Source organism: Microcebus murinus, chromosome 16, assembly GCF_040939455.1.
Source record: "Microcebus murinus isolate Inina chromosome 16, M.murinus_Inina_mat1.0, whole genome shotgun sequence".
Classification (NCBI taxonomy): Eukaryota; Metazoa; Chordata; class Mammalia; order Primates; family Cheirogaleidae; genus Microcebus; species Microcebus murinus.
In genome coordinates, this window is record NC_134119.1 from 30,702,387 (window position 1) to 30,730,303 (window position 27,917).

Here is a 27,917-nt window from a genome sequence, read left to right on the forward strand (position 1 = left end):
ACCTCAAACTCCTGGGCTCAAGCGATCCTCCTGCCTCAGCCTCCCGAGTAGTTGGGACTACAGGCATGCGCCACCATGCCCAGCTAATTTTTTCTATATATTTTTAGTTGGCCAATTAATTTCTTTCTATTTTTAGTAGAGATGGGGTCTCACTCTTGCTCAGGCTGGTTTTGAACTCCTGACCTTGAATGATCCACCCGCCTTGGCCTCCCAGAGTGCTAGGATTACAGGCATGAGCCATCACGCCTGGCCAGTGATTGACTTCTAATGAACAGAATAAAGCAGAAGTGACAGTATATGACATCCAAGACTGGGTCACAAGAGGCATTGTGGCTTCCTCCTGGCTCTTTCTTTTGCCTCTCACTGTGGGGAAAGCCAGCTGCCCAGTCATGAGGAGACTCAAGCAGCTCTGTGGTTAGGCTCACACAGTGAGGAACTGAGACCTCCTACCGCAACCATGTGAGTAAGCAATACTGGAAATGGATCCTCCAGCCCCAGTCAAGCCTTCAGATGACTGCAGCCCCAGATGACATCTTCACTACAACTTCATGAGAAACCCTAAGACACAAGTAACCCAGTTTAGCCCCTCTCAAATTCCTGAACCTAAGAGATAACAAATGGTTATCATTTTAAGCTGCTAAATGTTGGGTAATTTGTCACACAACAATAAAATAATCAATACATTTTCCTTTTGTCCCTGTAGTAAAGGTTTTTTTTTTTTTTTTTTTTTTTTTTTTTTTTTTGAGACAGAGTCTCGCTTTCTTGCCTAGGCTAGAGTGAGTGCCGTGGCATCAGCCTAGCTCACAGCAACCTCAAACTCCTGGGCTCAAGCGATCCTCCTGCCTCAGCCTCCCGAGTAGCTGGGACTACAGGCACGAGCCACCATGCCCGGCTGATTTTTTTATATTATATATATTAGTTGGCCAATTAATTTCTTTCTATTTTTATGGTAGAGACGGGGTCTCGCTCAGGCTGGTTTTGAACTCCTGACCTTGAGCAATCCACCCGCCTCGGCCTCCCAGAGTGCTAGGATTACAGGCGTGAGCCACCGCGCCCGGCCTGTAGTAAAGGTTTTGTTTGTTTTGAGACAGAGTCTCACTCTGTTGCCCAGGCTAGAGTGAGTGCCGTGGCGGCAGCCTAGCTCACAGCAACCTCAAATTCTTGGGCTCAAGCAATCCTTCTGCCTCAGCCTCCCAAGTAGCTGGGACTACAGGCATTCGCCACCATGTCCAGCTATTTTTTCTATATATTTTTAGTTGGACAATTAATTTCTTTCTATTTTTAGTAGAGATGGGGTCTCACTCTTGCTCAGGCTGATCTCGAACTCCTGAGCTCAAACAATCCTCCTGCCTCGCCCTCCCAGAGTGCTAGGATTACAAGCGTGAGCCACCACACCCAGCCTGTAGTAAAGGTTTGCTCCTCTCTAGGGAAAGTGGCCCCAGTCCTGGTCTTGTCCACTTTGGGACTTCAGGGGCCACCACAGGCCCCAGTGGCCAAGTCACAAACCACAGACAACAGGCCAGGCTGCCTATGTGCTCACAGGCTGTTTATTTACCCAAGAATAAAGAGGAGAGAGAGAGGATGAAGAGAAAAAGCAGATGCCCCAAGGTGGTGAGGCTGAGGGGAAAATGAACAGAAAGACTCCTCTTCCTTCTCTTGTTGCTGACCCCAGGGGACTCCAGCTTCAGATGGGACCTCTGGGGGTGGCTTACGGACCTCTAGGAGGCCTGGCAGCTCTGCTGTTGGCTGGAGTCAGGATCCTCGCAGGGGCAGGTCCCAGGCTCGGAATGGCTTCTGTGTACACAAAATATCTCTCTGCAAAAGGCACTGGTGGAGGTGGGCAGCGGGAAGGCCACCCCGTCACAGGCAGGACCCACTATGTCCTGGGTCTGGATGCTGGTCCCCAAGACCAATCCAGCTCCCTCAGGGGCTGGGGCTCTGAGGCCCGAGTTCCTCTCCTCTCCCTTCCCTCGGCCCGGTGGTGAGCAGGCAGTGGGTGGAGGCGCAGGCCAGGCCAGGTGATGGACGTGCCCTCTTCAGGGCCAGTGCACCAGGTAACTCCTAGGCCAAGAGCCCCAGGCGGGTGACTTTGGCCGAGAGGAAGGAGTGGATGATGAAGACCATGGTTTTGGGACAGGAGTGCAGGTCCAGCTGCTGTGGGGTGGATGGAGAGAAGGGTCAGGGGCCTGTCCAGCCTGGCCTCCAGGAGTACACACCCCTTCCTCCCCAGGGTGGAGAGGCAGCCCTTCACTCACGATCTCGCCTTCAGCACCCCCAAAGTCCAGGAAAAGGAGACTGGCACCATCATCTGAGGACATCTGCAGCTTCTCGAAGGGCTGTCGGAGCAGCACAGCTCGGGCCGCCCCGGGCTCAGCCGCCCACAGTGTGAAGCCCTTGTCGATGTGCACAGAGAGGCTGCAGGGTCGGCCGTTCCACGTGCAGGCTGCGGGGAGGGCATGTGGGCACAGGCACAGGCACAGCCAGCAGCTCAGAGACCACAAGCCTGACCTCCAAGCCCCACTGCAGCTCCACAAGGTAGGGCTTGAATATCTCCAGGGATGGGAGGCTCACTGTTTGTCATGACACTAAACTACTGAAACAGCTCCAGCCTCAGAGAACCTACACCCACTTCCAGCAGCACCATAAGTAGAAAGGAGGGCTTAAAAATCTGCCATGGACAGGAGGCCCACTCCCTATAAGTCTACATCAGCAGACTTATCAAGCATGGACCTTAGAGACCTCTAGAATTACCCAGCTAAATTTAAATTTTAGATAAATAATAATTTGGATATACTTATTTATCTGAAATTTGAATTTAACTAGATGCCCTATATTTTATCTGGCACCCCTATACCAAGGGCCATCTCTGACATCCTCACAAGCAGAATCACAAAACCAGAGCAAGAAAAACCCCAGGTGAAAGAGTCTCTCTACCTGCTGGGGCACCTGCACATACAAAACAGAAGGTTCTTGAAGAGCCCAAATCCTACTTTCTATGCTCTTCATGAAGCACCCTAATGAAGGAAGCTTGATTGCCTCTGGGATAAGAGGCTCATTACCAGAAAGACACTCCCAGATCCACCCAGCGCACCTGTCGACACCTCCTGCACACCCTCGGCGGCCCGGTGACAGCCATCCACTAGCTGGCGGGTCCAGGCAGCCAGCTCCTGCGGTGACTCCACGCTGAAGAGGTGAGTGTCCACACCATGGCGTGTGCCCGTGCGTAGGGCAAAGGAGAGCTCTGTGTCGTAGGGCACCGAGCCCTTGGAGGGGCCCGAGTGCACCAGTCTGGGGATGGGAGCACAGGGCTAAGCATGAGGCTTCGGGCAGGGGACAAATAGATCTGGGTAAAGGGGGCGGTGACCTGGGAAGGGACCCTGTGAGTCCTTTACCACCTAACAGGGGACAGGACTTGCCAGTGGGCACTGACTCGGCAGGAGGCACCCCCTGCCACCTTCCCCCTTGCTCCCTCGGCTCCAACTGCACTGTGGCCTCACACACACCAGGTGCACACCTGCCTCACACCTGTGCACGCGATGTTCCCTCTGCCCGGATACCCTTCCCCAATTATCAGCACTGCTCACTCCCTCACTTCCTTCAGATCTTTGCTTAAGTGTCACCTTCTCTGAGAAGCCTTCCCTGACGCCCCCTGACCCTGATCTAAAATAGCACGCTTGTCACGCACTAGCCTTCCTTTTTATCATGGTACCAGAAATTATACTTTTTATTTATTTGTTTCTGTTGGGTTTTGCCTGTCTTTTTCACTAGAATGTCAGGTAGGGTAGAAATTTGTCTTTTGTTCACCATTGTATTCCCAGTAACTAAAATCATGCCTAACACATAGTAGGTGCTCAATGAACATTTGTCACTCAATTAGGTAGACAATCCATGACCTAATTAGCTAGCAGACTGGATAATTATTAGCCAGCAGACTCCCAAAACAAGGGCCAGAGCCCAGCCCGGGGCAAGAAGACATGGGTGACAAGGGCCTTAGACCCACCCTGCAGCTTGACTTGCACTTGCTGTGTGGCCTAGGGACACTCACTGCCTCTCTCTGGGCAGCAGACCTCAGAGTTCTGGCCCATGCCCCTCTTTGCTCCTCTTTCCTCCCACTCTCTCTCCTGTAGCTCATTTCCCCTTGCAGCTGCTGCCGATGCCCAGTCTTCCACTTTGCAGCCCTGAGCTACAGATCCATCCGCAAGTCCCTAAGCTTCCCATCCAAGCTCCTATCCAGCCCACACACACTTTGGATTTGGTTCAGCACCTCGCCCCAGCCTCCTCCCTTTGCACCCCCACCCCCAGTCCCATGCTCACCCAGCACAGGCTCCCAACCTCCCGCTCATTCTGGACACCTCCTTCGCCCTCCCCATCTGGCAAACACTAAGCCCTGTTAATTTTACCACCCATGTGGTTTCCAATGCAAATGTTGCCTTTCTTCGCCATCTGCTGCCTCCACCCACCTCCACCTCCCCCAGCCCATCCATCATCTCTCCTGCACGACTGCAGCCTCCCAGCCTCGGCCCCACACTCTCCAGCACCTCTTCTGCGTGGCAGCCACAGGGATTCTTTTTTTTGAGACAGAGTCTCACTCTTGCCCAGACTAGAGTGCCATGGCATCAGCCTAGCTCACAGCAACCTCAAACTCCTGGGCTCAAGCAATCCTTCTGCCTCAGCCTCCCGAGTAGCTGGGACCACAGGCATGTGCCACCATGCCCAGCTAATTTTTTCTATATATTTTTTAGTTGTCCAGCTAATTTTCTTTCTATTATTAGTAGAGATGGGGTCTCGCTCTTGTTCAGGCCGGTCTTGAACACCTGAGCTCAAACGATCCTCCCGCCTCAGCCTCCCAGAGTGCTAGGATTACAGGCGTGAGCCACCGCGCCCGGCCCTCCACTCTTTCTTAAACATCTTCTCAGCTGTCAGAGTCCAGCTCAAACGTCACCTCCTCCCTCAAGCCTTTCCAGACCAGGCTAGTTAGGTGGCTCCTACAAGCCCTGCATTGCAATGGCTGTTTCTGGGTCTGTCTCCCCCATTGGACTGTGTTTTCCCTGAGGGGAGAGACTGCTGGGGTCAGCTCCATGTCCCCTGAACCATGCAGCATAAGGTGTAGGTGCCAATGAATGAGTAGCTGGTGAAACCTCACATCCTTCTGTTGAAAGCTCCCATTTTACAGATGAAGAAACCAAGGCCCAGACAGGGCAGATGCTCGTTTCAGGTCGCCTGGGAATAACTCAGGGTAGAACAGGGCTGGAGTTCCTGGCTCCTGGGGCCCTTCTGGAGCATCTCTCCCCCAAGCTCTGGGTACCTGGTGGCGATGAGCGGGGCGGTGCGGGCCGGCCGGCTCAAGGCCTCTCGGGTCTGGGGGAGACAGCAGTAGAGGAGCAGCTCCTTTTCGGTCAGCAGGGCCAGGGTGGGGGCTGTGCCCCCACTGGGCAGCTGCAGGGGGCAAAGCAGCAGTGAGGGGGGTGGGGAGGGGAGAGGTCAGAGGGCCAGGGTGGGGGGAAATGATGAGGGCTACTGAAAACAGGGCCAGCTCCAAGGGAGGAGAACAAAGGGAGGGACAGGTCCCAACTCAGCAGCCACCTGCTCAGTCAGCCAGCCAATCTGCTTGATATCCTGGCTCCCAGCAGAGCCAGAAGCTGCCAGCAGTGCCTGTAGCTCATCCTTGACCCAGGGCACCAGGGCGTTGACCTGGGCTTGAATGGCACCTGCCCACGACCTTGCGCTTGCTTCATCCTTGGCCCTCAGGAAGAGGGTGTCTTGGCCATCTGCCGAACAGATCTCCAGGTACCTGCAGGCACAAATGGGGTGGAGGCTGTAGCTGCCCAACCCTGAAATCTGGCCCAAGAAACCCCACCCACCACCAAACCAGGAGAAACCACAGGCGACATCTGGGAGAGAATCAGGAGCAATGCTCACAGCTGGACCACCAGCCACAGTTGTTGGGGCTTCAAGGGGTCTAGGGACAAGAGACTACGCTATACACAAACATATGCACATATGCACAAAACGCATACACACACACACACTCAAATGTGTGATGTGGACAAAATTATTACTGTGTGACAATTCATAATTGTGCCCTTTTCTTCTGGTTTTTTTTGTTTTTTTTTTTTTGAGGCAGAGTCTCACTTTGTTGCCCAGGCTAGAGTGAGTACCGTGGCGTCAGCCTGGCTCACAGCAACCTCAATCTCCTGGGCTCAGCGATCCTACTGCCTCAGCCTCCCGAGTAGCTGGGACTACAGGCATACGCCACTATGCCCGGCTAATTTTTTGTATATATATATTTTTAGTTGGTCAATTAATTTCTTTCTATTTTTGGTAGAGACGGGGTCTCGCTCAGGCTGGTTTCGAACTCCTGACCTTGAGCAATCCGCCCGCCTTGGCCTCCCAAAGTGCTAGGATTACAGGCGTGAGCCACCTCGCCCGGCCTTTTCTTCTGGTTTCTAAGGAAGATTCTCCTGCTGGGCCAGCTCACAGGTTCTCTTTGTTGCACAGAACCAAGTCATTCACTAATAGGCACAAAAACTAAACTAAAAAAGAAGCTTGAGAGGCCACGTTGATCTACATGACAAAGAGCTGGGGGAATGGCAGGGGAGAAGGAAGGAGACAACCACTGCCAGGCAGGCAAATGTGGAGGTGGGTTTCAGGGAGGTTCCAACAGGAGTAGTTACAGGGAGAGGGTTTTAAAAATGATCTGTGAGGCATTTAACCCTCACTACCCTTTGGCATCTCGGCACCGGATGGAGTGAGGCAGACGGCAGAGGGTGGCCCTCAGACAACACCCAACTCGCACCCTTCACCACTGCCTTCCTCTACTGCAGAAGTAGAAAGCAAAACACTTGCATTCCCAGCCTCCCGTCAGCAAGGGCTGACCATGTGACCCAGTTCTGACCCATGAGATACAGACAGAAGTCGCTGAAGAGGGTGTCCCTTCCTGAATGAAAGATAGATCTTTCCTAGGTATGGCAGTCAGTCTCCAGAGATGGCCTCTGCCAAACCCATCCCTCCCTGTGCACACAGTCCACTTCTCCCACAAGAGGTGAAATTCATTTCTCCTCCCCTCCACCTTGTGATTTGGTTTGACAAATCGAATTTGGCAGAAGTGACATTCTGGCATTTCCAAGCCACCATATAGTAAGTCTAGGCTGGGCATGGTGGCTCATGCCTGTAATCCCAGCACTTTGGGAGGCCAAGGCAGGAGGATCCCTTGAGGACAAGAGGTCCAGGCTCATTAAAAAAAAAGAAGATTAGGCTGGGCGCGGTGGCTCACGCCCGTAATCCTAGCACTCTGGGAGGCCAAGGCGGGCGGATTGCTCCAGGCCAGGAGTTCGAAACCAGCCTGAGCAAGAGCGAGACCCATCTCTACTATAGATAGAAAGAAATTAATTGGCCAACTAATATATATATAGAAAAAATTAGCCAGGCATGGTGGCGCATGCCTGTAGTCCCAGCTACTTGGAAGGCTGAGGAAGAAGGATTGCTTGAGCCCAGGAGTTTGAGGTTGCTGTGAGCTAGGCTGACACCATGGCACTCACTCTAGCCTGGGCAACAAAGTGAGACTCTGTCTCAAAAAAAAAAAAGAAGATTAAGTCCAGTTACCCTGGGAGCAACGTGCTATGAGGAAGCATAAGCTGGCAATGTGGAAAGGCCATATGGAAAGAGAAATGCACAGCCAGCCCCTAACTCTTCCGACCTTCCAGCTGAAGTACCAGACAGGTGTGAAGCAGCCATCTTGGACTTCCGGCCCCAGTAGATTCCACAAAGAGCAGAACTGACTGCCTGAGTCAGCCAATATTACAGAATTGTGAGAAATAATATTATTTTCTAATCCACTAAATTTTAGGAGGGTTTGTTATTTCAGCAATAGATGGCCACAATACCAGGAGAAAAGTCTCTTTGCCAGCCGGGTGTGGTGGCTCACGCCTGTAATCCTAGCACTCTGGGAGGCCAAGGCAGGAGGATCACTCAAGGTCAGGAGTTCAAAACCAGCCAGAGCAAGAGCAAGACCTGTCTCTACTAAAAAAAATAGAAAGAAATTAATTGGCCAACTAAAAACATATATAGAAAAAATTAGCTGGGCATGGTGGCACATGCCTGCAGTCCCAGCAACTCAGGAGGCTGAGGCAGGAGGATCACTTGAGCCCAGGAGAATGAGGTTGCTGTGAGCTAGGCTGACGCCACGGCACTCTAGCCTAGGCAATAGAGACTCTGTCTCAAAAAAATAAAAAATTAAAAAAATAAATAAATAAAAAATATATAGAAAAAAATTAGCCGGACATGGTGGCACATGCCTGTAGTCCCAGCTACTATTCTGGGAAGCTGAGGCAGGAAGATCACTTGAGCCCAGGGGTTTCAGGTTGCTGTGAGGTAGGCTGATGCCACGGCACTCTAGCCCAGGCAACAGAGTGAGACTCAAGAAAGAAAGAAGAAAAGGAAAGGGAAGGGGAAGGGAGGAAGGGAGGAAGGGAGGAAGAGAAGAAGAGAGGAAGAGAGGAAGAGAGGAAGAAAGAGAGAAAGAGAGAAAGAAAGAGAGAAAGAAAGAAAGAAAGAGAGAGAGAGAGAGAGAGAGAGAGAGGGAGGGAGGGAGGGAGGGAGGGAGGGAGGGAGGAAGGAAGGAAGGAAGGAAGGAAGGAAGGAAGGAAGGAAGGAAGGAAGGAAGGAAGGAAGGAAGGAAGGAAGGTAGGTCGGTCGGTCAGTCGGTCTTGGAGATGCAGCCACCATCCTGCCTCCATGAAGAAGCAAATCCATAATAAAAATGGCAGAGGAAAAAGCTAGAAGCCTGGGTCCTTGATGGCATCCTTGAGCATGTATGTCAGTCCCAATATCTGATCCCTGAACTTCTTTTATTTATTTATTTTTGAAACAGGATCTCACTATATCACCCAGGCTGGTCACAAACTCCTAGCCTCAAGTGATCCTCCCACCTCCACCTCACAAATAGCTAGGACTACAGGAATGTGCCACCATGGGCACATTGGGCACAGCTGGGTATTAGCTGTGCCCAGCTAATATTTATTATTATTATTATTATTTTTAGAGATGAGGTTTCGCTATGTTGCCCAGGCTGGACTCATACCCCTGCTTCCAACGATCCTCCTGCCTAAGCCTCCCACCATGTAGCTGAAATTACAGGTGTGAGCCACTGTACCCAGCAAGACTTCCTTTTAAACATGTGGGAAAATAAACTCTTCATTTATTTAAGCATTGCTTGTTGGGGTTTCTATACTTGCATCCCAATGCAATCTTAACATTGAGTAAAAGTTTGAAATAGTTTTCATTTTATTTTGATGGCCAGACTATGTTCCTTTGACTAGGATATTGTACTGATGGTGGGGCATATGGAACCCGTTATATTCAGGTTACACATGTATTTATGCACACATGCACATGTTTAGGCATGCACACACACATACATGCATACATATATGTGCATATACATGCAAATAAAACACAAACACATTTACATACACCTGTATACATGCAAATGCTCGCACATGTACACACAAATACTTGCATTTATTTGTATACACACATAGAAACACATATACAAACATGCTTCAGGTAATGTCTGGGATCAGGCTGGGAATCCACAGTTCTGGGAGTCTCAGGAAGGACTAATACCACCTCACCTACACCCAGTACAAAAGGCCCCTTGGTGGAACACCTGTGAGTGGCCTGTAAATCACCAGTTCTTGCCTCATGGGGACAGGCAGGGGTGTGGTGTCAAGTGGGACCAAGACATTTGGATGCTGGACACTAACCAGCTCTCCCAGCCAACACTGGGCATTTGCCTGGAATTGACACTAAGCTGTAACAAGCTTTTTGTGCATGTCACTTATACACCACCCCCAATACGGCATACCCTACTTGACCAACATACACTCCATTCAACCACCATCACTTCAGCACCTGCAGCTTCTAAAGCAGAGAGGGCTTCTGGTTATATGCTGTCAGGCAGGTCACTTTCCCTCTCTGTCCTATCTATAAAGTAGGGAGGGAATAATAGGACTTCACACTTTTTCGATGTGTGAACTGTGAGAGTTCACACATGGAAAGCACTCAATACAGTGCTGGGTGCACAGTAAGCACTCAGCAAATGTTAGGTGGTATCAGTCCTCTTATCAATGATGAACTGTTAGAGGCTGCTCAGTCGTGAAGGATGGTAACCTTCTGTGGCCCTGATATAAATGTTACCAGACATTTCACAACTATAGCAGAGTTGGCAGAGACTTGAGGGGATCACTGAATCCAACCACCTTCTTTCACAGCAGAGAATCAAAAGATCACTGAGGAGGAAGGACTAGTCCAAAGAGTATCAGGACTGGAACTGGGTTCTCCCAGACCAAGCTCTTCCTCAGATGTGAACTGCCCAGAGGAAGAAGTGAGAAGCAAAGCACACCACTGTCTCCATAACTTCACTCATGCATCCATGAGTGAAGTCCTAGCACCTATGGTCTTCTAGCATGGCACTTGTCATCATAAAACACAAAGGTATCTTTCCTTTTGGCCCCACCTCCTAACACCGGGGCATCTGTCTGCCTGGGCCCCCCACCCCAGCCTTACCTGGGCTCCGGGTCAGTAGGGGTGCACCTCCTCGAGACATATGCCATCTTCAAGGATACGTGTTTGGCCTCACCAAGGTTCCGGGGTGGGGGGCCAGGGGAGGAAGGCTGTCGCTGAAGGGGTGAGGCGGGAGGCGAGTCCCAGCCGACCGAGGTCCCGCTAGCAGAGTTCTTGAAATACGGTGAGACCTCCTTCATGTACTTGACTGGTCAAGAGAGAGGTCAGCAGTTGCCATGGTGACACGATCTCCCATGCAACACACATCACAACTATCACTAATCCATTAAGAGTTTAATTTATGTCCAATATCACGATCTTTTTGTAGGCTAAGATCCCTTACAGGGAAGTGGGATAGAAAATACTGGATACCTGCCAGTATCCCTGCTGTACAAATTAACTGAATTTTTTATTTTTATTTAATTTTAATTAACTTAAAATTAAATTCAAATAGTCACATGGAGCTAATAATGGCAACCATATTGAACAGTACAGTTCCAGAATAGCAGCTCAGACCTGCTGCTCTGACCAACTGACCCATAAAGTCATGTTCTGGCATGTGATCCTGACCCTGGCTATACTAGCTGGACTGGGGGAACACCTGAGCCACATTAGGCTACCCGATTGAGACTAGAAGAGATTCTAGACTGATGACTTGAATGTCATAAGGCCAACCACCTTCTGCTGTGGGTACAGAGAAGAGGAGAAAGCTGGTCTACAAAGAGAGATTAGTAGAGATGCATGTTGAGAGATAGAGAGAAGGTCTGCCAGGAACCTGCTAATGTTCCAGTTTTGTATTTTGTTTTTTGTTTTGAGACAAAGTCTTGCTCTGTCACCCTGGGTAGAGTACAGTGGGCGTCATCATAGCTCACTGCAACCTCAAACTCATGGGCTCAAGCGATCCTCCTGCCTCAGCCTCCCAAGTAGCTGGGATTATAGGCACACACCATGATGCCTAGATAATTTTTCTATTTTTAGTAGAATCAGGGTCTCGCTTTTGCTCAGGCTGGTCTCAAACTCCTGAGCTTAAGCATTCTCCTACCTTGGCCTCCCAGAGTAATGTTCCAGTTTCTGATATTCATCCTTCATAAAGTCAGGTTGCAAAATCAAGTAGGGTTCTGATATATTCAACCAAAAGTCTTGACTGGGGCACCACTGATGAAGACCAGGACCCCATGCCTTACTAGAGAAAGAGGATCTCACTAGCAATGGCAGCTAGAACCAAAGGGCAACGTGATGCCAGTGTTGATCTGGGAAGAGCTTGATGGGAACAGAGAGATTCAAGGACAAGTCATGAGCACCATGTGCCAGGTACCATGTGTCAGGTATCAGACTGGCCCTAGGACTGGAATGGCAAACACAGGACACTTGTGCTGCCACTTCTGTATCCCTTGTTCATGGAAGACATCAGTGATCAATCTATGGCAGCCGTTACCAATCAATTAAGTCTGGTTGGTCATGAAACATCTTAGTCATTCTTGCTGTATCAATTAGGTAAGTTTAGCTGCAAATAACAAAATATGTAACAGTGCCTTAAATAACAAATACATTTATAATTTCACTTATCAAGAAGTTTGGAGAAAGGCAATTCAGGGTTGGGTCAGTGGCTCAGTGACATTGGATTCTCTGGAGGCCTCTTTGCCTCTCTCTTGGCTTTCCCCTCATGATCTCAAAATGGCTGCTCCAGCACAAGCCAACCATTTCTTACATGACAAAACCCAAAGCAGGAAGAGGACACAGACAGAAAAAGAGCTGTCTCCTCACACCTCCCTCTTATTAGAGAGGTAGGTATCTCCTGAAGCCCCCATTAGATGTCTCTTTATATCTCATTGGCCAGAACTGGGCTGCGTGCCCACTTCTAGTCCAATCAGCAGTAAGAGGGAACAGTCACAACTCAGACCAATCATAATTCAGCCTCTGAGGCTGACCATATTTCACCCAATAAAATCAGACTTCTGTTAGCAAGGAAGAAGGGGAAATGATTGGTGGGCAGACCTGACAACTGGAGCTGCTCCAATCCAGATGAGCAGCAGTCTCCTCATGTCTCAAATGAGCAACTGAGATGAGAGCGTACACATCGAGGGGGTTAAGAGATTTGCCCTAGCACTGGTCTCTCTTGCCCAGCCAGGCTGCACCCTCTGCTGCTCTACTGGGGGGCACCTGATGCCTGCTAGTCCTTGGGGGTGGCCCTCCCTATCCCTTCTCTCAACCACACCTGCTCCCATGGCCGTCTGGCTTGCTAGCTGTCTGACGTTTGCAGTCAAAGCCCAGCCTGCATGCCCTGCCTGCAAATGGACAGCCCAGGAAGGGATTAGGAAGCAGTTCTTGGCCCAGCTCCCTGGAAGAACCAGATAAGAAGCTATTTCTGTCACAGGAGATGTCCCTGATTCAAGGAAAACAGGGGTGAAAGAGAGAGAGAGAGTTACAAACCCTACTGGGATTGGGAGCGAGGTTATGTTGAAATCAACAGCAGGTTTTTTTTGAGAGAACTAAGCCTAAGTCCAACGTTTAGGGACTAACACTAAAAATGACTTATGACTGTGGCAACCATTTACCCCAGGACTAACTACTGGACTACGTCTCAGACGGCAGTGGAGGTGGGACAGACATGCCACAGCCTACTTGACAACTAAAAACCATCTTCTCCTTGCTAACAGAACCCTGAGCCCTGGAGGCCCAGCTTCTCCCCAACCTAGGGAGAGAATCTTGATTGGTCAAAGCTAATCATGATCATTCCACCCCTCTTGCCTGTGTCTGGCTTAGAAAAGGGCAGATGATATAGTTCTGGCCAATGAGATGCGAGGTAAAGCACGTTTCCTTCCTCTTCCTCTCCTCTAGCCTTTCAAAGCTGCTGGGAGGGAACTTGGTCCTAGGGCAATGATAGCCATTTTTTGACCACAGAGTCGGGGTCCACACGTTGAGGATGGCAAAGCAAAAAGATGGATAGACCTGGGTTTTCAATGATACCCTGAGCCCCTAAATCAATGTGCGCTGGAGCCATGCTGCCACAGGATGTTCTGGAAGATTTTCTTCAATATGTAAACCTCTTTGAATTGGATTCCTGTTACTTACAGTCAAAAGCATCCTGACTAAGACAGCCCCCAGTGGTGCAACTGCTACATTTCCTGGCTATAAGTGGCCACGTCCCTCCCTCCCCTGCTCAAAGCCCTGCTCTGACTGCCCTGCACCCTTTGCCTAACTTCAAGGCCCTCTAAGGGTCTGGGCCCTGCCCTCCTCTCTGGCTTCAGCTCCTTCCATATACCTACTCTCACCCTCTGGTCCAATCATACTGACTACTCACAGCTCTCAGAAGCTGGATGAGCTTCCAAACTTCCACACCTTTGAAAATGCAGTTCCTTCTGCATAGAATGCCCTTAGTACATGGTTTGGAGTCAGATGCATCTGGATTCAAATTCCAGCTCTAGCACTCTCTAGCTGTCTGACCATGGGCAAGGTAATTCACCTCTCTGGCCCCTATCTGCCAGTTAATAAAAGAGGATTTAATAAGGTGATGTAAGACACGTGCTGCATAGTAGGGACTCAAGAAATAAGTGTTTCTTACCTCCCAGCCTCCCCTGCCCATACTTCCTAGAGCCCTATTGTGATTTTGTGCTGGAGGTGGGGCTGTCCCCGCTACCAGACTGGAATTCCTGGAGGTCAAAAACTGGGCTTGGGCCGGGCGCTGTGGCTCACGCCTATAATCCTAGCTCTGGGAGGCCGAGGCGGGCGGATCCTTTGAGCTCAGGAGTTCGAAACCAACCTGAGCAAGAGCGAGACCCCGTCTCTACTATAAATAGAAAGAAATTAATTGGCCAACTAATATATATAGAAAAAATTAGCCGGGCATGGTGTCGCATGCCTGTAGTCCCAGCTACTCGGGAGGCTGAGGCAGTAGGATTGCTTGAGCCCAGGAGTTTGAGGTTGCTGTGAGCTACCTCAGCACAGCACAGCACTCACTCTAGCCTGGGCAACAAAGTGAGACTCTGTCTCAAAAAAAACAACAACAAAAAACTGGGCTTGCTCTTCAGACCCAGAGTCGGTGTTCTGTGGGTGGAAAAATGAATGCCAGGGCAGGAGAGGCTCATTTAGAGGGTGCCATAGCCCACAAGGTCCAGGCCCAGCTCAGACATCAGCCCCTGTAGGAAGCCTTCTCAGATGCTGAGTCTGGACCCACCAGACCCTTCACCTCTGCAGTCTCCTAGACTCCACCCCTCTGTGGTTGTCTGTGTGGGGTCTGTGTCCCCACCAGGCTATAAACACTGTGAGGGCAAGGACCTCATCTGACTCATCTCTGTGTCCCCAGAATCCAGCAGGGATCTCATATGCTACATGCTCAGCAAATGAACATTTGTCAACTTCGAAGCCAGAGAAACTGCTAGAGCCCCTGCTCACCCTGCCGTCCCAGAACTGGGTCCTCCTCCTTTCCCACAAGAACATGCTATAAATGGACAGCACACCAGCTGGTGCCAGAAACTGGACTTGGATTTCACAAACCAAGTGGCCTCTCCCGGAGTGGGGGTGGGGTCCTGGGGGCCCCAGAATGTGGCCATATATAGTCCAGCTCTGATTTCTGCCTGAGTCACCCAGCCAGGCAGGGCGGGGCTGCCCAAAGCCTGTGGCCTAGAGAGCTGAGGGCGGCATGACCATGGCCCTGCAGCTAGCTAGCATTCCTGAGACTCCAGGCACAGGCCTAGCCAGTGTCCACACCCTCCTGGCCCAGGAGCTTGGTAAAGCAGTGACCCCTGTGTCCGTAGGGGAGCTGAGGCAGAGACAAAGGCCCCAATTTCCAAGGACTCCCAGTTCTGCCAAGGTGGGAAGTCAGGACCTGGCGCTGGCCCCAGGGAGCCAGGATAGATTCCACTGGAAACACCAGCAACCAAGACAGGGCAGAATCATTCACACGGCCTAGTATAATTGGGGGTATGGGGGCCATGTAGGTGTCGCTGAGAAAAAGGGAAGCCTGTCCTCCCAGCTTGAGCTTCTCCTTGTCTATTCAGTACTGGTCACCTACTTACCCCTGCTTGAAATTACATGATCGACCCATTTGTTTACTAGTCTATGGCCTTTCTCCTCTACCCAAAATGTCAGTTCCATGAGAGCAGGGACTGCCCTGTTTTCTTGTTCACTAGGGGTATCTTCGACATCCAGAGTAGTACCTGACATACACCAGGTAATCAGTAAATAAGAAATCTGTCAAAAGAATGAATATTAAAAGGCCAAGGGCTTCTCAACCTGGAGCAAGAATACTGATAGAGAGGTCTGGAGTGAGGCAGGCTTGGTTTAATGTCCTTGCTCTGTGACCTTGAACAAGTGACTTGACCTCTATGAGCCTTTCCATTCATTTTTCAAATGGAAGTAAAATATATCAGATTCAATACCTGTAAAGCACTTTTTCTGCCTGGCATAGAACAGGTCTTCAGTAGACAGTTGCATGGTTATTACTTCTAGTATTATATAAAGGGATGGGCATAGTGTTCATATGTGGTGACAGATAAGGATCTAAATCCAGGCCCTACCTGTTACTTGCTATCTGGCCTTTGCAAGTCCCAAGATCTCTCTAAGCCTCCGTTTATCTATATATAACAGGCTCTGATACACCAGCTCTTAGAGCAGGGCATTGTGAGAATACAAATTCAAGCTGCTCACCTTTCTGCCCAGGGTGGTATGGAGAGGACTTGAGAGTCCAGCAGGCTCTGGAAGAGATGACCTTTAAGGTCTTGCTGGTCTAGCAAGGCTGAACTATTAATATAAATAGTTCCTGGACTCTGGCAGGCCCCGAAGCAGGGCTGACCAGCAGAGCCCAGTTGCCACACTTGGGGAGATAAAATCTCAATTTTCCTTGAGTAGTGCAGATGGGCACCACCTATCTATATCCTACAGGCATGTGAACCTTTGCACCTATCAATACCCCTTCCAGGACCCAAGCTGCAGATAAATGCTCACAGCAGCTCTGAAGGGCTATTTATTGTCTGAGTTGCAAGAGGCTAGAAAGAACTTGAATGTCCATGAGAAGGGGCTGCTAAAAATAAGATGGAAGCTCCCTGACCAGCAGAGACCACGCAGTCTTGTTCATGGCTGTATCCCTGTGCCTACATCAAGGCCTGCCACAGAGCAGAGACTCAGTACATATTTGCTAAATGAGTGAATGCATCCCAATAATGGGATATTATGCAACCATTAAAAGGAACGAGGGGCCGGGCGCGATGGCTCACGCCTGTAATCCTAGCTCTCTGGGAGGCCGAGGCGGGCGGATTGCTCGAGGTCAGGAGTTCGAAACCAGCCTGAGAAAGAGCGAGACCCCGTCTCTACTATAAATAGAAAGAAACTAATTGGCCAACTAATATATATAGAAAAAATTAGCCGGGCATGGTGGCACATGCCTGTAGTCCCAGCTACTTGGGAGGCTGAGACAGAAGGATCGCTTGAGCCCAGGAGTTTGAGGTTGCTGTGAGCTAGGCTGACGCCACGGCACTCACTCTAGCCTGGGCAACAAAGCGAGACTCTGTCTCAAAAAAAAAAAAAAAAAGGAACGAGGGTCTCCTCCATTCTCAGGGGTTGACCCATTCCTTCTCTAGAATGTAAAAAAAATGAAAAGAAAAAAATAAAAAGAAAAAAAAAAGGAATGAGAAATAGGTACATGACCTCAACTTATTAAATAATAAAAATAAATATGGACACTTTTCTGGAAGGAAATGTACAAAAATATCAAACAGTGGTTATTTCTATGAGATGATCACGTTACACTCTCCGGTTGCTGGTATTTTTTGAATAAGCATACATTGCTTTCTAATTGTTTTTTAAATCTAGTTTACTTTTCAAAAGTAGACCACTACATTCCCAACCATGCAAGCCAAGATGCAGAGATAAGGCTCTTCTCAACCCAGGAAGCCTAGATTTAGGGTACTAGAATCTTAATAATGGGATAAAGAAACATTTATTGAGGGCCTACTCTATATCAACTGTCTTAAATACACCTTCATCTAATTTCACCAAGTCAATGAAATGAATTAATATGCTTGTTTAATTTTTTTTTTTGTAGTCTGGTCAAGGGAATAATATCCTGGTTTAATGGATAAATAAACTGAGTTTCAGAGGGGCAGATATGACTTGCAGTGCAGTATAAATATTTGAGAACATGGGTTTTTCCCTTCTGACTGATCTGAGCTCATATCCAGCTCTGCCAGTGTGGCCTTGTGCAAGTGACTTCACTTCTCTGAGTTTCAGCATTCTCCTCTATACAATGGGAAGAATAACATACCGAATTCGCAGAGGTGGCATTAAGGAGTCAATGAAATAATGTAAGGAAGGCACTTAGCGCAGTGTAGGCATCAATAAGCAGCAGACACTACCATCGCAATTATTGTCATTACTATGTCCTCCACCACCAGCAGAAACCAGGGTCACACAGTTAATCGGGGCCAGAACCTGCCTCCAGAGGCCCACAGGCATTTTAATCAAGGTCCGGGGAACAGGCCAGGGCTGGATTAAGCCAAGTTTTGTCTGTAGGGAGTCACATGGTCCAAAGCCATGTGTGTATGCAGCCAAATAAATGTTTCCTTGAGGACAACAGTTAGAACAACAGGTCTTTGCAGCCCTGGGAGAACTAGCTGAGGCTCCATTCATGCCTCTGCTCCTGGGACAGGAGTCCCTCAAGCGTCCCTGGGGCATTACATCACTCCACTAAGTTGAATAGGGTGGCCCCAAATTAGCTACATCCGTTGGTGACACCCCACTTTTGACAGTGGTGATGCATCGAGCCAAATCGCAGGCGGGACAGCTGGCAGTGTCCATCTCCCAGGGGAGGAGCTGGCAGGGAGCTGGCCTCCGAGTTCTGAGGACTCATACCAGAAAAGCTCAGGAGTCAGTCAAGCCCAGTGTGAGCCTTGAGCCCCATCTTAAACATTTAGCAGAGTCAACTGCAATCGAAAAGTTTAAAGGTAAAGTAGAAAGGGTCAGAGATGCACCATACTGATCATTCCCCAAACACTCACCAGGATCTAACGTGCATGGCCTAGGTGCCAGGCCTGGGGACTCAGAGACAAACTACATGTGGTTCCTGCCCTCAAAGAGCTTCCAGTTTACTAGAGAAAACGATGATGATGATGATGGTGATAAAGGATGATGTTTATTGAATGCTTACCACATGGAAGACACCGTACTATGCACTTCAAATACACTGCCTCACCCTTATAAGTAGCAAATAAGATAAACAGGATAAATAATCAAGTGTCTACTATGTGCACTGGCCTTGGCACTTTACATGCATTATTCTTTTTTTTTTTTTTTTGAGACAGAGTCTCACTTCGTTGCTCAGGCTAGAGTGCCGTGGCGTCAGCCTAGCTCACAGCAACCTCAATCTCCTGGGCTCAAGCAGTCCTCCTGCCTCAGCCTCCCAAGTAGCTGGAACTACAGGCATGTGCCACCATGCCCGGCTAATTTTTTGTATATATATTTTTAGTTGGTCAATTACTTTCTATTTTGGTAGAGACGGGGTCTCGCTCAGGCTGGTTTCGAACTCCTAACCTTGAGCAATCCACCCACCCGGCCTCCCAGAGTGCTATGCATTATTCTTTAATCTTGAAAACAACCATGTAAGACAGGCATTATCCAAAGCTAAGGCGATAATGGCCTCTGCATCCAGATACACTTTGGTTTTAATTCTGAATCTGTCAATTTACTAGTTGCATGACTTAAAGAAAGTTACTTGTTCTCAATAAACCTTGATAATCTTGTCTGTAAAATGGGGGTGATAGCAAATCCTATTACTCTATGGTGCCTTTTGTCACACATATTTATATACATGCTACTCTGTGCCTTTATCTTTTAAAAGTCTGATCTCAATGTGGGATGTACCTTCCCTACTGCATACAAAACACCAAAATTCACTTTATTAATTTTTACTGTCTTTTAGTATTATTTTTAAAGGCATGAAGGGCTCACTGTTGCCACTGTCTTGCCAGCCACAGTGGAGGTGGGAGGAGGGAAGGGCATTTTCCTTGTGGCTGTCTCTCCCTCCTCCCCCAGGCCTGGTCTCCAAGGGCCTAGGCTGACCCTAGCTCGAGGTCTGCATACACAATGGGCCTCTCTAAGCAGCAGACAGAGGCATGTTGGCTGCCAGCTTGGGCCCAGACTCTGGCCACAAACACAGCCCTATGGCTGAGAAAAGGCTCAGGACATTTGTACCAAGCCCTGACCTGGCACAGGAAAAGTTCCAGAAGGCAGGTTGGGGGATTGTAGAGGCCCAGCTAATCCCCCAACTTAAGCCAGGGAAGTAGGGCTCTGGCTAACACCTGGATTTTGCTGGTAACACCTGTTCTTCCATGACATTTTCAGAGGACCCAGTAACCACCAAGCCCCAGGCCCCAGGAAAGACGCCTCGCTGCCTTGCTAGATTCACCTCTAAAGCACAGGCCATCCTTCCATGGCCCCTTGGAAGTAACCTCAGGAGTGGAGTGGGAGTAGGGAACTGCTGAACAATGTGGCCAGTGACTGGGCTCCGGAGGAAACCCAGAACCAGAGAGGTTCCCAGGAACCCTGGCTCCAGACTGCCAGTCCCCGACCTTCTCTGCAAACTCTGCAAAGTCTCAAGGACCAGCCACAGCGTCCTCCCATCCCCCAGACGTGTCAGATCACTCGTGCATCTTAGAGATTCTCCACCCCAGTGCCTCACCACCACTTCCCTCCCACTCTGTGCGGCCTCCGGTGGAAGCACCTCCATCCATAAGACTGTTGGGCCAAGAAAGCAGGTCAAAAGAGACTTCAACTAAGAAAAAGCTGAGAAAAAAGAAAAAAACAAGAAGGCCACACCCTCCTTTCTCCTATCCAGGCCTGGGGCAGAGTTTACCAAGGAATGATCTTGGACTGTGAAAAGTCTCAGATAACCTAAGGGCTGGAGACACTGAGTCTCGGGATGGCATAACATGTTACTTCTCTTCTCTACTGCATCTGTGGTAGACATTGCTAATCAATTCCAGCTCCTTTCTGCTGAGCCCAGACAAGGCCTCCGAATCCTTCCAAATATGGAGCTCCCAGCAGCTACCACTGGAGCTGACACTCTAAGTGAAAGCTATTAGCCATCTCTGATCTAATCTAACTCCAACCAATAGGGAAACTGAGGTGACAAGAAGGCAAAGGTCTTACCCAAGGCCAAACAGAGATTTATCGCAGAGCAGATAAGATTTTAGAAACGGTTTTTTAAATAGATTGTAAGAAGGAAACAGTGTAAATGTTTCGTCTCCCCCACCAGGGGGTGAGCTCCTTCAGGAGAGGGCTTGCGTCTGGTTTAGCTTCTGACCCCTGTGTTCGACACCCGAGGCGCGTAGTAGGTATCTATGAATGTTTCTTGGCTTCGTGAGGAAGGAACAGAGCAAAAGAGTTAAGGGGAAGAGTTGGATGTTGTTAGCTCCTAACATCAGAAGATGCTTTAAGAAGATACTACCTTCTCAGAATGACACACATGCTGAGAACCCACATAGATACCTTCTCAATCCACAGAGGAAGGCAAGGGGACCTTGATGTGCATTAGAAATGTGTCTGCAGCAGAAATTTTACCATCCGTAGACTAAACTTTCAGACAACAGAAACTAAAAGAGCTTTCAAGTCAACTGAAATATGACATTTTGATGAATGTCAACGGCTTTTCAAAACCGCATTGCTGGCTATAAATATCAAAGTAATGAGGTGGCTGTGGGAAAAGGTCTCTTATATCCATATCGTTTATGTGGAATCCTGTTATTTAACTTTGCCATTAAAATATGATTGATATACTTAAGCTTTTAGGGACTACCACTCTAGAGCCAGTCTTTTTTAAGCATTAAAAAAATGCCAGAAAAAAAAAAAAAATGCCAGAGATCACCCAGGGACCCAGAGCCTGTTTGCTTCTGTGGCCTCTTGGAGACCCCTTTGGGGAAACCAAGGCAACCTACCAGAATTTGGGGCTGAGACTCAACTCAGCAGCTTCTCTGGCCATGGTATTCTCCATCAGCCCCCGCCACCTCCCTGTGCCTGTTCTGGGCCATGAGCCAAAGACACATTCCTCAGGCCCCCACAGGCTTCCGGAGCTGACAGAATGGAGTTTGAGGAAAGGGCTGAGCAAAGCAGAAACCTCCTGAGAGACAGCAAAAGACAGATATGGACAAGCAAAGCAGGAGGCCTATAACAACCAATGGGGAAACTGAGGCCCAGAGAAGGCAAAGGTCTCACCCAAGACCATACAGTGAGAGAATAGTGGAAAAAGCCATCCAACCAAGGCTCCCTCACAAAACTCTTCTCTGATCCTTGCTGGAAGGATTTGATGTCCTGCTATGTAAAGGCCAAGTCCTCTCCCAAAAGAGGATGGGTCTCAGGGTTTTAAGGTTACTGGGTGTTAGAAGAACCTGGAGTAGAGAGCTCCCCAGACTCCTCAGGAAAAAATCTGAGCTGTCCCCTTTCCCCAGTCCCCACTCTTCTCTTTCCCTGAGTCATTCGCTGGGTGGCACATTCTACCATGTACCTTCTGCCCTACTCACAACAACCCAGAAAGGCAAGAGCTACATTCCCATTTCACAGATGAGGAAACTAAGGCTCAGGGAAATGAAGTGACTTGTCCAGGGCCACACAGTAAGTGAGTAGAAGAGAGGGAATGCAAACCAGGGTGGCGTGGCTCTGTGCCTGCTCTCCCTCCACTACCCCACGCTGTCTCCAGGCAGATCCCAAGTTCTATTTCTGTTTTCAACCCTGCCTACCTCCCAACTCCCAGTGCTAGGAGGTGGCTACTTGAGGCTTGGGAGAGGGAGGGAGAAGTCAAACATCTCTGCGCAGCCGCAGCCCTCTGGGCCCTGGGCCCTGGAACTTACCCTCCAGCACCACCTCCTTGCCTGTCTTCTTGAGGGCCTGCACAGCCTCATCGTGGGTGGCAGAGGACAAGTCTTCCCCATTCACGGACAGGATGGCATCCCCCACAAAGAGGGCCTCTGTCTGGTCAGCCGCCAATCCCTTGAAGATCTTAGAAATGAGAATAGGCATTTTGTTCTCCCGGCCACCTGCACAGGCACACAAAAAAGAAACTGAGGCAGACTCTCCAATGCTTGGGAGCCAAGTCAAGGCAAGATTAATTCTGAGGGCCTCCCGTGGTGCCCAGCCCAGGGTGGGTAAAGGAGAGTCAGGAAAATAAAGAGAATCTCAGAAGACTTAGAAGTTTGAGACATTCACAATACTTAACAAAATTCATAATGATATAGTTTGGCCCCTGGATCTTTTCTTAAATGCTTTGGGTATTTAGCAGTGTTTGATTAACTTACAAAGTACTTCAATAGCTTTTTCTTAAATGTTTTCCCACAATATGGGAACCCTATCTGGAATTAAGATAGAAGTCAGCTAATTCCATGGCCCCAAAGAACCTTTTTAACAATGATAAAGTTTCATAATCCAGGACTGAGGCTGGAAATCAAAGCCTTAAAGTCTAGAGATTTGAAAAGCCTATCTGAATTGCATCTCTAATGCTTAATAAGCTAATACATTTTACTAAATTGCTTTTTTTTTTTTTTTTTTTGAGACAGAGTCTCACTTTCTTGCCCAGGCTAGAGTGAGTGCCGTGGCGTCAGCCTAGCTCACAGCAACCTCAAACTCCTGGGCTCAAGAGATCCTCCTGCCTCAGCCTCCCAAGTAGCTGGGACTACAGGCATGTGCCACCATGCCCGGCTAATTTTTTTTTTTATATATATATTTTAGTTGGCCAATTAATTTCTTTCCATTTATAGTAGAGACGGGGTCTCGCTCTTGCTCAGGCTGGTTTCGAACTCCTGAACTTGAGCAATCCGCCCGCCTCAGCCTCCCAGAGAGCTAGGATTACAGGCGTGAGCCACCGCGCCCGGCTTGAATTGCTTTCTTGCTAAACTCTTAAATGCCCCTTTAAAATCAGAAATAGTAGTAATAGTTCACATTAGTTGCACATATCAAGCGTCCAGCACTGTGCTAAATGCTTTCTTTTTGTTTTTGTTTTTGTTTTTGTTTTGAGACAGAGTCTCGCTCTGTTGCCCAGGCTAGAGTGAGTGCCGTGGCGTAAGCCTAGCTCACAGCAACCTCAAACTCCTGGGCTCAAGCAATCCTACTGCCTCAGCCTCCCAAGTAGCTGGGACTACAGGCATGTACCACCATGCCTGGCTAATTTTTTCTATATATATTAGCTGGCCAATTAATTTCTTTCTATTGGCCGGGTGTGGTGGGTCACGCCTGTGATCCTAGCACTCTGGGAGGCTGAGGCGGTGGATTGCTCGAGGTCAGGAATTCAAAACCAGCCTGAGCAAGAGCGAGACCTCGTCTCTACTATAAAAATAGAAAGAAATGGCTGGGCACGGTGGCTCACGCCTGTAATCCTAGCACTCTGGGAGGCCAAGGCGGGTGGATCGCTCGAGCTCAGGAGTTCGAAACCACCCTGAGCAAGAGCGAGACCCCGTCTCTACTATAAATAGAAAGAAATTAATTGGCCATCTGATATATATAGAAAAAATTAGCCAGGCATGGTGGCACATGCCTGTAGTCCCAGCTACTCGGAAGGCTGAAGCAGAAGGATTGCTTGAGCCCAGGAGTTTGAGGTTGCTGTGAGCTAGGCTGATGCCACCACACTCACTCTAGCCTGGGCAACACAGTGAGACTCTGTCTCAAAAAAAAAAAAATTTCTTTCTATTTGTAGTAGAGACGGGGTCTCGCTCTTTCTCAGGCTGGTTTCAAACTCCTGACCTTGAGCAATCCGCCCACCTTGGCCTCCCAGAGTGCTAGGATTACAGGCGTGAGCCACCGCACCTGGCCGCTAAATGCTTTCCCTGTTGTCTCATTGCATCTTCACAACATCCCATCACACAGGCGAGTTCAGGTTCCTATTAGGGAAAATGAAGGGTGGAGAGAAGACCCTTTTTTTTTTTTTTTTTGAGACAGAGTCTCAATTTGTTGCCCAGGCTAGAGTGAGTGCCATGGCATCATGCCTAGCTCACAGCAACCTCAAACTCCTGGGCTCAAGGAATCCTTCTGCCTCAGCCTCCCGAGTAGCTGGGACTACAGGCATGCGCCACCATGCCCGGCTAATTTTTTCTATATATATTAGTTGGCCAATTAATTTCTTTCTATTTATAGTAGAGATGGGGTCTCACTCTTGCTCAGGCTGGTTTCGAACTCCTGACCTGGAGCAATCCGCCCGCCTGGCCTCCCAGAGTGCTAGGATCACAGGCGTGAGCCACCGCGCCCAGCCGAGAGAAGACCCTTGACCAAAGTCACTCAGCTAGCAAGCAGCAAAGCCAGTATTTGAACCTAGGCGTCTAGGCTCCAGAACCAACACTTTTAACCCTGTGGTAGACTGCAAGTCAGGCCCTGGGATATCACACTTGTGGTCCATCCTCAGAATTCTGAAGATGAGAAACTAGTGGCGTAGAGTGGGAAGTCATTGTTCCAAGGTCACACAACAAGTTAGTGGCACAGCTGGGACTAGAATGCCTCTCCTGAACCCTATACAGGCCCAACAGTTTGCTCATCTGCATAGATTGAGATCTAGGAGAGGAAGGGGATTTTATTTATATCTATACTCTCCCACCTGAAACTCGGGGCCTCAGTTCACTTTGAAGCTATGATCATTCATGGCTGCCTCAGACTAAGCTAAGAGGGTTACCATGGCAATGGGAGCCCAGTCTCCAGCCACAAGGAATTAGATGGAGCTGGTACTTCCCTTGAAGTCTCCTAAAAGTACCCTCAACCCGACCTGGAAGTATGGAGCTGGGGAGTAACGTTGTGGACCTTGGAAAGTCCCTGCTCCTCTCCGAGTCCCAGTTTGTCCTTCTACAAAATGGAATTCTATATGAACTCTAAGTTCCTTTCTGCTCTGACACACTGAGTATAATTTTTGGATTGGTCTATTGCCTTAAACCATGCTGGAGTTTAGGGGTAAAACTGGTACCGACACCCTGGTTTCCCCCTTTGAGGCTCTCTTGGCTTGCTGCCCGGGGATCTGCCTTTCCACAGGAAAGAACCAACTCCCCAGGGGCACTTTCTAGGGGGACAGTGGCCTGATAATTAAGGTTCAAATCCCAGCTCTGCCACTCACTGACCATGTCATCCTGGGAAAAATCATTTTTCCTTTCTGAGTCTCAGTTTCTTTATCTCCAAAATGGGGATTATACTCCCTGCCTTTTACCACTTGTTGCCAGGACAAAGTGGATCATGAGGCTAGTGTATGGGACACAGCACATGGCACACACTGGTGGCTTTTTCCACCATCCCCACCTCCTCACCCAGGCCAAAGGGTCTGGAGGCACCAGTGAACAGAACCAATACCAGGGAGACCCAGGGAGGGGACAGTGCACATTCAAGGTGATACAAGGGCTGATATGCCTTCCCAAAGCACTGTACTGGGGCCTGGGACCCTGAGAAACAGATGGGCAGGAATGGTGAACCCAGCAGCTGGGAGCATGAAGGATTTTGAGCACTATGTTTAGTTGCTTTGGGAGTCTCTCCTGGTCTCCATTTTTCCTATCGTCTAACAGCAATAATTAACCAGGCACCTACTATGTGTTGACATGGTAAGCCCATAGAAACATCACAATTCAGTCATCCTGCTCATTACACAGCTGAGGAAACAGATTCAGAGATAGGAAGTCCACACAGCTGATTTTGGACTCAAACACAGTCTGGTTGCACCCTACTGGCTGTCAGCACTGGGGGCTGAGAGCTCTCAGAGAGGAGTGGCAACTCCACATCCATCCCCTCCATCCTGTGCAAGGTGGAGATAGTCGGATCAGAGACTCGAACCCAGCTGTCAGGGCTCCCCGCCCAGGTACGCAGCCTTCCTGGGTCCTCAGAGTTCTAGGTCCTTGCTGGCCTTCTGTCTGAGATCCCAGCCTGTGCCTCCACCCACTGCTCCTATCCGCCCTGCGCTTCCCCAACTCCAAGCCTCGCCTCCTGCCCCCACCTTGTTTCTCAGGGACTTCCCCTCCCTGCCCTAGCAGTGTCCCAGGCCTCGACCCCCTTTCCCACCCTCTGCCTTCCTGGGGCCCCTCTTGTCCTTGACACCCATGCTAACTGCCCCCAGAACTCCCTACCCACGTGTCCTTGGTGTGCCCACAACCTCCCCACATCTGTGCCTTCCGTGACACTCTGAGACCTCCAACTATCAAAACCCCCTCCGACCTTGGGGCCCCAGTGCCCTCGGTTTCCTCGGACCCTCTTACCCCCTGACAGGCCTGCAACTCCATGTCCTCTGTGCTCCGCCAGCCCCCACGACCCCTGCGCCCTCGGCGGCCCAAAACGCACCACGACCCCGCGCCCTCAGTGTCCCGCGCCCACCTTTGATGCTGATACCCAGCCCACCGGCGTCGGCCTTGCGCACCGTCACGCGGCGCCGCTGGAGCAGCAGCGCCTCGGGCAGCTGGGGGGTCGCCGAGCCGGGCTCGGCGGCGCCGTTGAGCTGCGCGGGCTCCTGCTCCCGCGGGGCGCCGGGCTCCGGGCCGGGCTCGCCGTCGGCGGGGCTCACGGTCAGCACGTCCTCCGCCAGCGAGAGCAGCACCCGCTGCCACCGCTCGCCGCCGGCCCCCGAGCCCGCCCCGGCACGCAGTTCCAGCAGCCCGGTGCGCGGGGCGCGCCTGCCGGACGCCATGTTCGCCGCCGGGCCCCGGGCCGCCGCGCTCGCCCCGTCCCGCCGCACGCAGCCCGCTGGGACCGAGGCCCGGGCAGAGGGCAGCGGGGCCCGGCTGGGCCAGCCGCCACCCACCCCCGCCGCTGGGGGTGGAGCTTCGAGGGGCGGGGCATGCCGGGGGTGTGGCCACTGGTTGGGGGCGGGGCCGAGGGGCGAAGGCGGTAGCGCGGGACCTGGGGGGTGGGCCAGGAGGGCGCGTCGGGGCGGGGCCACGAAGGCGAGGAGCCCGTGAGGAGCGGGCGCTGGGCGGGGCCACGCGGGGCGGGGCTTCGCGTCGGGGGCGGAGCCCTAGGAGCCCGGGAGGTAGCGCGCGCGGGGAGTGGCAGTGCAGCGCTGCGCCGGAGCTGGGGCTCGCGGTCGTGGGAGCACGACCCAAACAGACGGAACCTAGTATCCCGATGCGAAGCTCGGGGCGTCGGGGCTGGGCTACGTAAGGCAGAGTGCTGGGCTCCAGGGCTGGAGTTTAAAAAGTAGACGCCAAGCCGCCAGGGAGTTTGCACGCAGGCCTGCTCGTCCGGGAGCTGGTTTCCCATTCGGGCGCGGCTGGGTGCGGCGCGTGGCTTCTCAAGGTGACAGGCCCCGCCCACTGGAGGAGAGCGCGGTCGACTCCGCGTGGGGCCTGGGGAGGGGTGGACATGGTCCCTGCTGCACAACGGGAAGGACATTTAAGATATTATACCTTGGCTTTGTTCACAGTCGA

At 50.4% G+C, this 27,917-nt stretch overlaps 1 protein-coding gene across 2 annotated transcripts; it reads right to left on the reverse strand.

Annotated features, from left to right (window-relative positions):
• Positions 1-1,519: 1,519 nt before the first annotated feature.
• On the reverse strand, positions 1,520-27,315 carry SNTA1 (syntrophin alpha 1). Of its 2 annotated transcripts, none has more exons than XM_012755069.2 (8): positions 26,869-27,315; positions 22,398-22,583; positions 10,567-10,771; positions 5,584-5,791; positions 5,306-5,436; positions 3,092-3,288; positions 2,256-2,443; positions 1,520-2,154 (listed from the first exon to the last, which is right to left on the reverse strand). In XM_012755069.2, the coding sequence occupies exons 1-8, from the start codon at positions 27,176-27,178 to the stop codon at positions 2,062-2,064; spliced, it is 1,518 nt and encodes a 505-aa protein (XP_012610523.1). In that variant the 5' UTR covers positions 27,179-27,315; the 3' UTR covers positions 1,520-2,061. The 2 variants fall into 2 exon arrangements, with proteins under 2 accessions (XP_012610523.1, XP_075867150.1); XM_076011035.1 differs by having other exon boundaries at positions 3,060-3,288; positions 26,869-27,301.
• Positions 27,316-27,917: the final 602 nt, after the last annotated feature.

Bases quoted from the DNA above. Each gene is read 5' to 3' on its own strand.
- SNTA1 (XM_076011035.1), bottom strand. From the start codon at position 27,178: ATGGCGTCCGGCAGGCGCGCCCCGCGCACCGGGCTGCTGGAACTGCGT. The intron at 10,772-22,397 runs GTAAGTTCCAGG...TCTCTTGACCAG, and splicing joins CAAGGAGGTGGTGCTGGAGG to TCAAGTACATGAAGGAGGTC. The intron at 5,792-10,566 runs GTAAGGCTGGGG...TTGTGCCTGCAG, and splicing joins CCTACTGACCCGGAGCCCAG to GTACCTGGAGATCTGTTCGG.